This window comes from Lissotriton vulgaris, chromosome 4_1, assembly GCF_964263255.1.
Source record: "Lissotriton vulgaris chromosome 4_1, aLisVul1.2, whole genome shotgun sequence".
Taxonomy (NCBI): Eukaryota; Metazoa; Chordata; class Amphibia; order Caudata; family Salamandridae; genus Lissotriton; species Lissotriton vulgaris.
Window position 1 is genome coordinate 1,211,667,334 of NC_141691.1, and position 16,299 is coordinate 1,211,683,632.

The 16,299-nt window shown below is 48.5% G+C and overlaps 1 protein-coding gene across 1 annotated transcript in view; it reads right to left on the reverse strand.

Annotated features, from left to right (window-relative positions):
- LOC147723054 (polypeptide N-acetylgalactosaminyltransferase 1) overlaps positions 1–16,299 on the reverse strand; it is a 436,567-nt gene that overhangs the window by 157,969 nt on the left and 262,299 nt on the right. The window contains exon 6 of the mRNA XM_086965426.1: positions 11,538–11,677. Coding sequence (XP_086821552.1) covers positions 11,538–11,677 — 140 coding nt within the window. The remainder of the gene's footprint in view (positions 1–11,537; positions 11,678–16,299) is intronic.

Here is a 16,299-nt window from a genome sequence, read left to right on the forward strand (position 1 = left end):
AAATCTATGGAGCAGGCATAGTTTGGTTATGTTCCAGAGGTAAAGGTATGGTGCACTACTTCGTAATTAAGGAATCCCACTTCATAATTCTCCCACTGAAAAAACAGTTTACTGTGCACTCAGAATACACACAGCTTATGAACTTTGTGTGGCATCAAACTCCTGACGGGGAAGCTTACTTTCCTACCTTTCAAGTCCCAAGTACACAAAAAAGTGATTGATAGAATACTTCAATTAATCTCAGCCACTGGTAATTACTCGGAGGCACACCCCAGTCCATTGTGATTTTTGACATCATGCCACCACAGTTTGGACCCAGCCATATGCAAATCTGTCTTGATCTAATGGGAATAGTCCAGCCTTAACTGCACGTGCCTGGTCCTCCCTGAACCGGTACACGTAACCCAGGACAGGTTTCACCCTTATTAGGGATCACATGGGTATAGGTTGATTCCAGTGGCACAGTGTGCATGGAATCCACGTCTGGGCATATCCATCTCACTTAGGGCGTCACACTGAACTATATAAAAAAGTGATAGATGGAGTTGTAGTAGACGTCCTAAGTGGGACGGGAATGCCCTTACTCACTGTGCTCTAAGACTCAAGCTATACCTCAGTGATGAGGCTTAAGAAGATCGAAACCAGTAAGGTGAGAACCAAATTAAGGTCCCACTGGGGCATGATTAAAGGGGCGGGGTAAACATATGTCCAAGCCCCTTGAGAAATCGATTTACAACAGACGATTTAAATAAAGAGGGCTGGCTTGGCAGCCTCAAAATGGCAGACAGGGTCGAAAGGTACCCTTTGAGAGTGCCCAGAGTCCTGCTGGGCAAGGGTCAGAATAAAGAATATGGGCTGAGAGAGGGAAGCAGAAAGAGGTTCAATAGATCTTTTTGAGCACAATTTTACAAATGAGTTCCACCTGAATGGGAAAAACTGTTTTGGTGGCGGGCCGCCAGGCCCCCCGAAATAACATTGCAGACTTCGGAGGGAAGGTCGAATGCTATCAACTACGGCTGCTTAACTCCACGTAAGAAGGCGTAGAGTTGACAGGTTCGAGTGAGAGAACCCTCCCTTGTTGCTACGACAATCTTGATCGGAGGATCGATGCTCAATTGAAGAAGCTTGGGATACTAGACTCTGTGTCCAGTCTGGAGCCACAAGAATGACTTGGGCCCGGTCGCTCCTGATCTTCTTGAACACTCTGGACAGGAGTGGTATTGGCAGAAAGATGTAGAGGGGGCCAGAGATCTACTCGAAACGAAAAGTATTGCCGAGTGGGTGCCGCTTTGGAAACAGATCTAACAAAGGCTCTCCACACTTCTGAAAGAAACTTCGCGCCACCTCTGGATGGAGACGCCATTTATGATCCGCTAGGCGTCGATGGCAGAGTTCGTTCGCTCTGACGTTCAGGGAACCTGCCAGGTGTTCAGCCTCCAGGGATATGCCCTGCAGTTCCAGCCATGCACAAAGTGTCCACGACCCCACCCTGCCCAGTTTCGGTACCAAACTGGTGTGGTTTTTTCCATGAACACCTGAACCAGTTTTCCCTTGATGAAAGGAAGAAAAGCTTTCAATGCCAAGCGATTTGCTCAGAGATCCAGCAAGTTTATGTGGCGTCTGGATCCCGCCCGAGACCAGAGTCCTCGGATCTCCACCTCTCAAAGATACCCACCCAATCCCAGGAGTGACATTTGTCATGTGTCACTACTGTGTGATCTGGTTTGGGAAGGGAGAGTGGTCTGCCTCTGTCAAAATCCTGGTTGGTCAGACATCACTGCAGGTCCTGTGGAGTTCTCTCTGATATCTAGGTCAGGTCGAAGGGATTTCCCTGATGCTTTGCGCCCACTGGAATCTAAAGTCCCACTGCAGAGCCTGCACATGCCATGTGGCATGTGTCGCTAGCAGGAGCCAATGAGGCCCAGTAGCTTCAGAGTCAGTCTTACCAAAATCAAGGATAGAGGTTGAAACATCTGTATCATAGCCCATGTATCCTGGACTCGTCGCTCTGGATAATAGGGCCAAAACTGCACAGTGTCCAGAACAGCTGATATGAAAGTGAGCATCTGAAAGGGAGTTAGGTGTAACTTCAGCACGTCGATAGTGAGCCCCAGGGAAAGCAGGAGGTTGCCGTACTCTGGAGGTGGAAACATCCTTGGCAAGCCCTCTTTCAGCAGCCAGTCATCGAGATAGGAGAAGACTGGCACCCCTGATCTGCAGAGATGACCCACGACCATCACCTTGTTGAACACCCGAGAGGTGCAGGTAAGACAAAAGTGGAGCACTGTGAACAAAAAGTGCTTGTGCCCTACCGTGAACCGAAGGTAACGCTGATAAGAAGGCAGGACGGGAATGTGAAAATAGGCTTCCTGCAAGTCGAACACTACCATCCAGTCGCTGCAGTCTAAGGAAGACAAGACCTGAGCCAGAGTGAGCATTTTAAACTTTTCCTTTTTGAGGAAGTCGTTGAGGGCTCATCAATAATTCTAGGATAAGACAAAGTCTCTTGCCCTTTTTAGAGACCATGAAGTAGGGGGACTAGCAACCACAGCCTACTTCTGGCGCCAGAGCCCTCTCTATGGCTCCCTTGGCCAATAGGGACCTGACTTTCTCCTGAAACAAAGTCAGGTGATCCTCTGTCAGCCGGTCGCACGTCAGAGGCATGGGGGGAGGGGTAGCCTTGAAAGGTAGGGAGTTGCCCTTCCAGGCTATCTGAAAAAAACAGTTGTCCATCATGATGGTTTGTCAGTTGCAGATGTGATGGCTGATCCTGCCACTAATTAGACGCCCATGATCCTGAAGGGCCGGACTAGGAAGGTTTAGAGGCTGGGGTGGGGAGTGGCTGATTGGACCTCTGACAGCCTAATCCATGGGGTCGAAATGAGCCACACCCAAGGCCATGCACAGGTTGCTGAACTTGCACGGTCTTGTGACTAAGATATGGCTGGCGCAGCTGAAAACCTCTTACATAACCACGAAAAGGGCAAAAAGCAGACATGGGACAGGTGGTGATCAAAAGGCCCAAGAACTTGGCCATAGCCCATTAGTCTTTAAAGCATTCCAGGGCCATGTCTGCCTGGTCTACGAAGAGACGGGTGCAATCAAAGTGCATGTCCATGAAGGAAGCCTGGACATCCCCAGAAAAGCCAGAAGAACAAGTTACTTACCTTTGGTAACGCTTTTTCTGGTAGATACTAGATCTGCCTGTGGATTCCTCACCTTATGAATATCCCCCTTGCGCCAGCAACATTCGGAAATTCTTTTCGTAGCCTCGCGCCGACGTGGATAGGACGTCACAGAGACACGGCTCCGCTCGCACTCCGCTGACGTCACCGACGCCTATAATAGGCCCACGCCAGCGTGATGACATCAGTTCAGCCCTTTTTTCCGTGCCATCGAGGCACACGGACGGACCAATGACAGTAGAAATATACACAGTATACACAATAAACAATTGCCAAGGAGAAACACACAAAGTGTGGAGCAAATGCAAGAAAGCAAATAAAACAACTCCTTAACAATGCAATATAAAAACAATACAATACAGTAATTCTGGCATAGAAGAGTGGACAACGGGGAGGCAGGTGGGTCAGTGAGGAATCCACAGGCAGATATAGTATCTACCAGAAAAAGCGTTACCGAAGGTAAGTAACTTGTTCTTCTGATAGATACATCTGCCGTGTGGATTCCTCACCTTGTGAATAGAGTCCCACAGCAGTCCCCTCTCCCGGAGGAGGGTGTCCACTCTTCTAAACCAAGAAATCCTGAAGGACAGAGCGCGCAAAGTGGCCGTCCCTCCTGACTTCGGTATCTAAGCATTAATGCTTCGCGAAAGTGTGGAGGGAAGACCAAGTTGCCGCCCTCAAATATCCTCTACAGGAACACTTCTAGCCAAAGCAGAGGTTGACGACTTAGCTCTCGTAGAATGAGCCCTTATACCCTCTGGAGGTTCCTTACCGGCCAAAGAGTAGCAGATCTTTATACAGAGGACAATCCATCTTGATAAAGTTCTTTTATGGACCGCTCTTCCCTTCTTACAGCCAGCAAAGCCAATGAAGAGCTGGTCATCCAAGCGACAGTCTTTACTTCTGTCCAAATAAAAAGACACCGCCCTTTTAGGGTCCAGACGGTGCAACCTCTTCTCCTCCTCCTTGGAAGGGTGCGGGGGAGGATAAAAGGTAGGGAGGGTAATGGATTGACCAAAGTGGAAAGGAGTCACCACCTTAGGAAGAAAAGCAGCCCTGGTCCTTAGAACTATCCGATCAGCATGAATGGTCAGGAACGGGGGCTTGGAACTTAGAGCTTGAAGCTCACTCACCCTCCTTGCCGAGGTTATTGCAACGAGGAAAACTGCCTTAAAGGTTAAAAGCCTCATAGGACATTTATGAAGAGGCTCAGAGGGAGAGCCCATCAGAAAGGTCAAGACAAGATTCAAGTCCCGCTGAGGTACAATAAAAGGAGTAGGAGGGAACTTGTTTACAAGACCCTTCAAAAACCTTAAAACTACAGGAGACTTAAAAAGAGAGGGCTGGTCAGGCAAACAAATAAAAGCCGACAGCGCCGAAAGATAGCCCTTAACCGTGGCAACTGCAAGCCCTTGTGCCAAAGAAAGAGCAAACCGGAGCACATCAGACAAACGGGCTCTCAAAGGGTCAATTTTATTCTCACCACACCGAGTGACAAATCTAGACCATCTACATGAATAGACAGTCTTAGTGGAGTCACGCCTGGCAGACAAGATGACATCCACCACGTCAGGCGTGAGAGAATAGGAAATCAGGTTGCCCCGTTCAATCTCCAGGCATGAAGGTGCAATGTCTGGAGGTGGGGGTGTAGAATCTGCCCCTCCATCTGAGAGAGGAGGTCTGCCCTGAGAGGGAGACGGAGCGGCGGGTGAGAGGAGAGGTGGAGTAGATCTGTATACCACACCCTTCTTGGCCAATCCGGGGCGACCAATATAACTTGGGCCCGGTCTTGGCGAATCTTCCTCAGAACCAGAGGAATCAAAGGTATGGGAGGAAACGCGTAAAGGAGTTGATTTCCCCAACTCAACTGAAACGCGTCCCCCAAGGCTCCTTGCAACGGATACTGGAGACTGCAGAATGACGGGCAGTGAGCATTCTCGCGAGTGGCAAACAGGTCCACCCGAGGAGTCCCCCACGTCCGAAAGACGTGACGAACCACCTCCGGGTGAAGCCTCCACTTGTGGTCGGCAAAGAATTGCCGACTGAGACTGTCTGCACGCACGATCAGAACTCCGGCCAGATGATTTGCCATCAGACAAATCTGGTGGTCCTGAATCCAGGACCAGAGACGCAGAGCCTCTTTGCAGAGACACTGCGACCCCACACCTCCCTGCTTGTTGATGTACCACATCGCGGTCGTGTTGTCCGTCAGGTCCTGAATTGACCGACCGCGAAGGGAAGGGAGGAAGGCCTTGAGCGCCAAACGTATCGCCCGCAACTCTAGAAGGTTGATGTGAAGCAACCTTTCCTCTGGAGACCAAAGACCCTTGACCTCCAGATCCCCCAGATGAGCACTCCACCCTAGAGTGGATGCATCCGCTATTACTGTGGCCACCGATGGAGGTAGTTGAAAAGGCTTTCCTTGTGACAGATTGCCTTCCACGCTCCACCAAGACAGATCCACTGCAGTTTCTCTGGAGATCTTCACTGACTCCCCGAGATCTCCGTTGTGCTGATACCACTGCCTGCGGAGACACCACTGGAGTGCCCTCATGTGCCAGCGTGCATGGTTGACCAACAGAATGCAAGAAGCCATCAGACCGAGCAGGCGAAGGACCTTCAGGACTGGAACGACCGCTCCATTGTAAAATAAAGGAATCATTTCCTGAATGTCGCGAATCCTTTGAGGAGGAGGGAATGCACGACATACAGTAGTGTCCAGTACGGCACCTATGAACAGGTTGCGCTGGGAGGGCACCAGGTGAGACTTGGGTACATTTATCGAAAAACCCAACCTGAACAACAACTGAGTTGTTACTTGCAGATGATGGAGCACTTTCTCTGACGACTCCGCTTTGATCAGCCAGTCGTCCAAATAAGGGAACACAGGTATCCCCGACCTCCTGAGATGAGCTGCCACCACCGCCATCACCTTGGTGAAGACTCGAGGCGCAGTAGTAAGACCAAACGGAAGGACCGCAAACTGGTAGTATTGCGATCCCACCGTAAAACTGAGATACTTCCTGTGTGACTTCAGGATAGGGATGTGGAAATACGCATCCTGCAAATCGAGCGACACCATCCAGTTTCCTTCCATCAGCGCTTTTAGAACCTGAACAAGGGTGAGCATCTTGAATTTCTCCTGCTTCAGATAGAGATTCAAGATCCTGAGATCCAGGATTGGACGAAGTCTGCCATCCTTTTTGGGGATCAGGAAATACCGGGAGTAGCATCCCTGACCCCTTTCCTGCTCTGGGACCACCTCTATTGCACCCTTTCGTAACAGAGTTAGCACCTCCTCCTGCAGAAGACACAGATGCTCCTCGGTGCAAAAGCCTTGACAAGGAGGTTAAACGGGAGGGAATTCCCGAAAGGGAAGGGCATACCCATTTTCTACAAGATTGAGAACCCAAAGATCTGATGTAACCGATTCCCAATCCTGTAGAAAATGGGTAAGCCGACCCCCAACCGGACCCACATGATCCTGAATGGCGGATCCAGGGCTGCTTTTCTGTGGCAGGGGGATTGGAAGAGGTGGAGGAGGAAGAGGGCTGACGTCCACGAGGACGCGCTCTTTGCTTTCCCCTGTACGATCTGTACATAGAATTTTGCTGCTGTTGGCCTTGCCGGAAATTCCGAAAGGAGCGACCAAAGCCCCTGAATCTCCTGTTGGTAGAAGTGCCTCTGATCTGGAGACCTAAAGACTTAGCTGTCGCTCTGCAATCCTTGAATCTCTCAAGAGCCGCATCCGCCTTCTTCCCAAAGAGACCAGAACCATCAAAAGGAAGATCCAGCAAAGTCGCCTGAACATCAGCCGAAAAGTCCGAGGACTTCAACCAGGCTGACCTCCTAGTGGCGACAGCAGTGCCCATGATACGAGCCACAGAGTCGGCAGTGTCGAGACCACTTTGAATAACCTGGCGAGCCGCCGCCTGAGTATCAGAAATCACTTCCTCAAAATCCTTCCGGTTGGCATCAGGAATTTTTGGAACCAGGACACGCAAAGAATCCATCAGGGCATGCACATATCTTCCCATCAGACAAGTGGCATTAGTTGACTTCAACGCCATGCTCGCCGATAAAAAGGTCTTTTTTGCAACCTGGTCTTGTTTCTTTGCTTCCTTTTCACATGGAACCTGCGGAAAGGCACTAAGACTCTTTTTCGAACAGGCAGCCTGAATGACCAGGCTCTCTGGCGATGGATGAGAAGACAGAAAAGCCGGGTCCTCAGGAGCAGCCCTGTACCTTCTCGCAACACTCTTAGAAACCGCAGGAGCCGACAATGGTTTCTTCCACACCTCCATAATAGGATCAGTCAAACCATCACTAAATGGAAGCAAAGGCTCAACCACAGAATTCGGAGAATGCAAGACCTCAGTGAGGATATTGGATTTAAACTCCACTGTTGGCAAAGTCAACTGAAGAAGTTCAGCAGCCTTCCTCATAACTAGATGGTAAGGTTGGATATCCTTAGAAGGAGCACCAGAGCCTGAGGGCAACTCCCACTCTGGAGAGAAATCAAGACTTCCTGAATCCGCCAACTCCTCAAAACAGCTCTCCTCCAATTCACCTTCCTCAACATCAGAATGTGAATCCAGCTACCTTTGCTCTTCCAAAAGGCGTTGAGCTTCCCTTCTGGACCTCTCCTTCTTACGCCTCTCAGCCGGATCCACCTGCGACTCCGTCGGATTCGGGGCCGACGCCGGTATCTAATCCGATGGCACAGAGGAATGCCTTCGAGGACGATCTGGAGCGGGCGAAGCCAGAATCGGCGTCGACGACTTCGGCGGAGCCGGAAATTGCCAATGCAGCGTCGGAGCCGGCATGTAAGGCATGAATGGAGCAGGAGGATAGGAGTGAGGAACTCCCAGGCTGTAAGCCAAAGGACCCATGGGACCCGAAGGTGCACCAGAGGGGTACCACGCCCTTGAGAAGACACCATACATAGCGTTAAGAAACGCTGAAGGGTCCTGGCCTGGGGCAGGAAAGCGCGGTTGAAAACCATCAGGCCGGTCCTGAGGAGGGATCGGATTCGGCTCTTCAACAGGCGCAGAAACCACATCCTCCCGAGCCTCTTCCTCTTCACGGGCCGGGGACGGCACCGGAGACGGATTCGGAGCCGGAGAAGGATTCGGAGCCGGAGTGGGAGACCGCCCATGCGACTCCGAAGGTGAGGCCTCACCTTCAGGCTCAGAGACTTCCAGAGTAACCACCTTCGAACGTACCTTCTTCGGTGACGTCGACCCCTTACCAGACCGACGTCGGGACTCCTGTCTCCTCTTCTTATGTTTCTTCTTCAACTTCGAAACATGATCCGAAGCTGACTTCGAAGACGACCTCTCTCGAGAACCAGATCTCGACTTTGACCTCGCCCTTCGAGAACGAGACCTCGACGATTTCTCCTTTCCAGCCTTCACCTTCGCAACCAGGAGTTTGGCTTCTCTCTCCCTAAGTGCCTTCGGGTTCATCTTCCGACACGAAGAACAATCTTCCACATCATGGTCGGAACTCAAACACCAGATGCAGTCATCATGGGGGTCGGTAATAGACATCATTTTACCGCACTCCCTGCAGGGCTTGAAGCCGGTCTTCTTGGATGACATCGTCGAAGAGACAGGATACAAAGAAGCAGAAATAAGCAACAAAATGGCAACAAAGTACCAGATGGCTACAGAGATTCCCGATAACCGTTAGCGTCGACGACGCGGAAAAAAGGGAACTGATGTCATCACGCCGGCGTGAGCCTATTATAGGCGTCGGTGACGTCAGCGGAGTCGCGAGCGGAGCCGTGTCTCTGTGACGTCCTATCCACGTGGGCGCGAGGCTACGAAAAGAATTTCCGAATGTTGCTGGCGCAAGGGGGATATTCACAAGGTGAGGAATCCACACGGCGGATGTATCTATCAGAAGTCCTCAGAAAAGTGTGGTGACAAAAAGCCACTGTTGACACCGCTCTGCCTAGCAAGTAAGTGGACAAGCCTGCAACGAATAGCGAACTTGGTCACATCTCCCCTGTCTGATATCACTTAGGAAAGAAAGACCTGGGTTTCCTCCGGAACCTGTGACAGCAGCTGCGCAACCATTTCCCACAAAGAGTGGGCCTAACTAACAGCCCAAGACGCATGCAGTGTTCACTGACCGCAATGCAAGGCTAGCAAAAGAAAAAAATCTTCTTGCCCAAACTATCCAGCCTCTTAGATTCACTGTCCGGGGTTGCCGAAGGGAATGCACCTTGTGAGGAAGAGGCTTGGAGCACCAAGCTCTCGGGGTAGGGTGATTGGTAAAGAATTTCAGGTTGCCCGGTGCCAGGTAATGGCAGTGGGAAATTATCCTATTAACAGGAGCACCTATGCTGGGCTTGGACCAGGTGCCCAGAAGGATATCAGTTAAGGCTTTGCTGAAAGGCAGGAGGGGTTGAGAGAAGGAGACACCTGCTGCAGGACCTTCATCAATATCTTGACATCCAGCGAAGGGAGCTGAAGGTCCAGGACCTCAGCTGCCCTTCTCACCACCATAGAGTATTAAGCTCCCTCCTCCATGGCCACAGTACAGGGAGCGAGAAGGCCAGAATATGAGGCAGTATCCAGTCCACTGACCTCACCGAATTCCTCATACCAGTCCATGTTGTGATCAGGCTGGCCTTGTAAAGAAAGGGTCCAGCAACCCGTCCCAATCCTCCTCCATTCCTAGCCCCTCAAAATAAGGCTGAGGAGCTGACCTAGGACCCGAGGATGGTGCCGGAACCAGCATCAAATGGTGCTGATCTGGCTCCAGGTCATCTGGGATAAGAATGGGACTGGCACCTCAGAGTCTCGTTGCAGGGCCGGCACTTGGGAAGGTCGCAGGGAAACGACCGGGCTGTACCCAATCGAGTCCCTTCTTTGACTCAGGAGTACTAAGGCAAGCTGGGAGGGTCAGGTCACCCAAGTATGAGGCACATGGCAACATAGAATTCTATAAGTTTGGAGGGTGCTCCGGCTGTTGGAAACTCAGGGAAGCGCGGAGACGACACAGGCGCAGGTTTTGCCGAAGGAGACCTAGAGCATCGAGGCTCTTCTGTTGCGCCGGTCGACGGATGAGAAAAAGAGGTAGCACGCTTCGACTTCTTGTGTTTTTTATGCCTCTTACCTGACAGACTCAACAACTTCAAGCGGGGAAACAAGACCCTAGGACTCTGGGAGCGCCGCTCAGACCTTCCTCTCGACCGGGACCGGGAAGAGACATTCGGGGCGAGTAATGTGGAGGCGAATGTCAGGCCACACGCAGCTTTAGGGACCACTCCCTCAAAGTCTTTGGAGCTATGGCCCAGCAGTCAGAGCACTACGTCAAGTCGTGGTCATGCTCCATGCACCAGAAACAAATTAAGTATGGATCAGTCACCTACATGGCGCTGTGGCAGGCGTCACACGGTTTGAATCCAGAAATCTTCTTCAACATTGAGGGAAATCCTACACACCAAAAATCGCAGACAAAATGTCAAAAAAAGTGACAGAGGGAGGCTCTCTTCATGGATCTGAGCTAGCTGACACGGAAAGTAAAGAACGGACGTCAGTGTGCCGAGGTGGCACCTATATAGGTGACGCAGACGCCACTTACGGCCTGGACGGGGGAGCCGACCAATGCCACCTACTGGCACGCAAGGGTACTGCTTAAGCAAATGTTTCCGGATCCAGCCTGGCATCTGGGATATTCTAAGGTAAGGAATCTGTGACTCTCTGTCTCTATCAGATGCTGAAATTAATAACAGCTCTTGCATAGCCGCACATCATGAGCCAAGGAAATCAAGGAGTACATAACAGATATTAAGGGCGCCACTCATAGGATATTTATGATGGCAGTATGGGTAGATACAAACAACATGGTCTCCTTTCCTAAGCATTAGGTTGATCCTACTGGTAATAAACAACCCACAACAATATTCAACTATAATACTTGTTCTTCACCTGGCGAAAAGCTCTAAAGCTGCCCTAGGTATCATAAAGTGACAGTACAATCGCCCTGACCCCTTTGAGTTAGTTCTAAAAAAAAGTTATTAAAAGTCATGCAAATTGGAAATCCATGGGAGCATCTGATCGGTGGGCAAAGAGTGTCTGATTAAGAGACAGTCTTATGTTCCTGTAGAAAAAGGGGTCCAATTACAGATGTAGTCTTGTCCCACCATACTAGAAAGTTTGACGAATCCATAAGCCATTGAAAGGATTTTTTTTTATAATGCATCAACTGGGTTGCAATGAAAGATAGTGTAAACTAATTGTAAATAAATAGTAAACTCTAGAACTTTAACCTTATAACTCTTGCATCACCTAAAATGTTTGGCGGCGTGTCACAGCTGCGCTGTGTGCAATTTCTTACCTCTCCCAAAGAGAAATAATGTCGTGGAATCTGGGAATCAGGATACACATTCTCAAGATACCAAGAGAAGGGTTTGCAGTGCAATTTATGTCGCAGATTAAGTCGAGTTGCTATGTCTCCAAAATCCACTTTTGTAACGCCTGCGGAGAAAAAAGGGTTTTATTGAATAACCGTGTCGTCTTACTTTTTTTGGGTTTTTAAAACTGAAGCATAAAGTGTTCGAAAGTATGCTTCATCACAGGGATTCATTTTCCAAATGCCAACCCAGAAGTGCAAATAAGGCACACATTTTCTAAAAATGTAATATTTCTCAATGGTTCTCAGCACAAAAATTAATATGGTGAAGGTGGTTATGACAGGATGGACAACATTCAAGCACATGTAAGATTAACGGCTCATAATTATTTAACACCAGAGTCGTAACTCAATAGTGCAGCAGGTGCAATGGCACTAGGACTCAAGGGTCTGAGGGCCCCATTGCCCTCAATTGTTGCTGGTTTTTACTAACAAACTAGGGGGTGGATACCCATTCTCCGTACATGCATTAGGGCACAGAGCATCTCTGCTATGCCACTGCAAAACACTATTTAAAAAAAGAAAATAACGCTTTACTGATTTTATCGTAACATTGTCCCTTTCATTAGGTGATATAACGTTTCAATAAGAAGGAAAACATATATCCTCGCCAACATAATGAACTTAGGTTTCTTACTCGGAAAAGTGTATACTTCGGCTCATCTGTCCTAGGTTAACGTGTACTACTAATAATAAGCGCATCTATTTTTCCATGTCTTTCAAAAGATGCGCCGGGTGCAACAGGGACAGCTCGCCGTATTGGAAAGAATGTGCTGCTCCAGGGCGTCCGTGAATTCATGCTGCCCTCGAGGCAGCACATTCATGTGAAAATCGGAGCAACTGTTTAAAAGCTGCTCCGTGTTTCACTGTGGAGACGGGGAAGGGTGTGGCGCAGCGGTTAGAGCGGCTGACTCCAGCGCACGGGGCTCGTGGTTTGATCTGCAGCGGCAGTTCAGCTTAGCATGGTGTGACTGGGCAATAGCTCACTTAATCTACCCGACAGCTCCCCAGCGCCAACATATAACAAATAACATAAATCATCATCGCCTCTGTGCAGTTTCCATAATATGGCACGGGCATGGAGGCAAACCGATTCCCTCGTTTGCATGGGGCCACAACCCCTTCAGATGAGGGAATGCCTACTTATGATGGCACTGGCGCAAGATGTGCACCACCACTATCTGTATTACAGAAGGGGCCACAAAAGCATCTGCGGCCTCTTCTGTAATACCAAAGTGCTCAGGGGTGCACAACGCCGGTGCATATTCCCTTTGCGCCCCGGGGGACTCTTCGTAATATGGCCCGGACCACTAAAATTGACTTGTATCTGGTCCCGGGCTCAAGCCAGGTCTGGATTCTTCAGTCTTGGCCTCCAAATGTAACAAACACTCATTTAGCCACTTCCGAGGTTCCGATTTCCATTTATGCAGAATTGGTTTCTTAATGACCATCCAACTCATAGCTATTTGCTGCCTCCCTAGGTTTATGTCTAGATCTGCTAATCTATATGTTTTTTGCTGTTTTTCACATTTTTGGGGCGTGGTTAAAGAGCCAGCAAGCAGGCAGATCTCTGGTGATCTGGCTAAATTAAGGGTTAGAGTGACCTCTCATCAATCAGCATTTAAGTCGGGGCAACTTCACGCCATGTGGAAGAACCCTGCATTCACGTCAAGGCATCAAGGGTAATTAAAACATTCTACTAGTCATTTTGTATGATATATGCACAAAATGGAACTGTGATTATTTAAACCAAGCATTCCGAAAACTCCAGGACTAACACTTAATATTTTCCTCCAGTCTGTCCTCAATGGATTTATCAATATTGTTCACTCATTTATCTTTCATGGTTTCAACTGAGCATTTTGATTGGGTGAGGAGCACTTGGTATAACACTGACAGAGCTCTCGTCCACTTTCCTTGGAGAAACTGCTCCACTCGAGCGAATTATATAAAGGAATCTGAGATCTTAAACGACCGTCTCATCGCACGAGGGTACCCAGCACGAATGGTCAGACGTGCCAGGAAAAGGGCATGGTACAATCCACACGAAAGCTTACTGAATCCTGAACCCTCTACTCCAACGGAGCTAGAACGCATTATTTGTGTCACAACCTTTTCTACACGGAGTAATGAGGTTAAACAGATCATTAATAAGAATTGGCATCTGGTGGCAGACGAGATAAAACAACCACATCTCCCACTCCACTCATTCAAAAGGGCAAAAAAACATACGTGACATGGTGGTTCATTCCTACCTGGAACCAGAGAGTCATCCAACATTAACAACATTATGGAACTTACCTCCTCTGGTGGGGCATTTTAGATGCGGCACCTGCACTGCCTGTGAAACCACCATCCAGACTAAGTCATTCACCCATGGCGGACGTACCTACACCCTGAAACATTATACAAACTGCAACTCTAGTAGTGTGATCTACATTGTAAAATGCCCTTGTAATCATGTATACGTTGGGCAAACTCAACAGAAGATCAAATCCCGTATCTCTTCCCATTGTAGTAGACTGCGATGCAAGGTATTGGGTGCCCCTTTAGTAGACCACTGGCAGAAGGCAGGACATATGGTGTCAGAGTTAAGATGGCGGGTTGTTGAGAAAGTATCCCTAGGTACAAGAGGAGGTAACCTGCAGGTAGCTCTCAACACACGAGAATCAAAATGGATGTCCCTTTTAGATTCGATAAAAAATGGTCTGAATGAACAGGATAGCAGTCTGGCACAGTTGGCAGCACTTGGTTGAACAATTGATTGTTGTAGATATAACATCTAAAATATGTGCGAACAAACTCATCTACACTCATGTTAGAGAAGTGCTTGAGTTGGTATCATGTTATTGCAATACTATGTCTGATACTGCTCGTCTACACCCTCATGTCTGAGAAGTGCACAAGTTCCTGTATTCTAGTTCTAAACATTGCAATGTGTAAACGTATGATTGTTTTATTCATTTGAATGCTTACCGGGTTCTCTCAGAAAACTACACCCTCCCGATAAACGCGATTCTTTAAGTAACTCTTCTATTTCCCACAAGTCAGTCAAAAGTAGACTCCGCCCCCAACTCCGCATAGCTGTCTTGCGGAGTTGCCTTGGAGAAGCATTGACTGCAGTGGCATCCTGGAGTGCCTGTAAGTACCATGCGCCTCCCCTATAACGAGCGACTTAAACTCTGTCACATTACGACATGAGTATTCCCAATTTTGATATCCGATGGTTTTTCCCACTCCGTAGGATTTACTCCCCACGGAAACTGAAAACCACGGTTCCCGCCTTAACTCCGCGAAGCAATTATGCGGATTCGGCAGTGATGCTCAACTGATGGTAGCAGCCCTCCCAAAAAACGTGTACGTTTGTTGTAGAATAACCCTCTCTCTCCTAAAAACTCTGAGATAGATACTATTCGGGTATCTGAGGTGTAAGCCCTTTTTAATTTCCCCGTAAAGGTTTCCACTTCACTGAGACTGACGGAACGGTTGAGCAATTCCGGCCCACGCTGTATTCTGATGTGACTCGTAGATAGACCGATACCAAAGTTAAGGAAGATCGCTCCCAGACTAATTTCCAAATTGGAGGTGTGTACGTGGTTAAGAATGTCCTCTAAGAATGCCTTTAGATTAATCCAGCAATTTGATGTAGCCGGTGGCAACTTGCACCTATTTCTCATCCTCAGCGACCACTTACTTTGGAAGTTTGTCGAAGAGAAAAGTTCAGAGTGAAAAGACCCACAGTGGCCTTTAAGTTTGCTCCTTCAATGTAAGTAACTGCATGGCTCGACCAGCACTCACTTAGGTCACTGTTACAAGCAGCACCCGACCTAATCATTTTAAACATTCTAGTCACAGTTGGTGCATATTCCTTTGCACCCTACCCCCCGTGTTGTTTGACTACTGTGAATGCATCCCAAGAAACCTTCACCAATCGGCTGATTGGTTGATAACTCATATGAGTGGAGCCTTTTTAACAATTTCAGTCTCTTGAGGTTCCACTTGTTCAAAAAACGATGTTATTCCTCTGTGTATATGCGAATCTATATCGCCTGAGTTTGACCGAGACTATTGGTTGGTCCCACTCTATCTCCTACGCTTGGAGGCCCAGCTGGCCCTGAGCCCATGGTAATTTCTTGTTAGTGTAACTGAATTCTGGCAAATAGTATGACAAATTTAAAATAGTGATCTGACCAATTGTTTTAATTTCACAGATATTATCGCCCCTTTCAACCTTGCCCCTTCCTTCTCCTGCACTTGTCCTGATGAAGACCCCGTTAAAGGACCTAACGTAGCCTACGGCCAGGGATCGGAACGTCGACGGCTCTTGTTTCTTGATGCGGACCTCCGGCACATGTCCTCTAATCATTTCGAATGTTTCATGTGTGACCGTTGAAGGCCTTTAGTGTATTAATCTTGCAATGGATGCCTTAATTATTTAGGCTTTTGTGGTAGATCTGTTCTGATCCATATGTAAATATCGTTCATGATTGTTTTCATTTTGACTATGTCTACTTTTCTTTGACTTTACACTGCCCTGAGCACACCCCCTTCCTTCACCTTCCTCTCCCTCCCCCCATCTGGGGCTTTTAAAAAAATATTGAGAATGTACTGACAAATGGTTGATACCTGGTATTGTGAAATAAATGACAATACCTCTCTCAATTGCTCTGATTGATGTTTATATAGT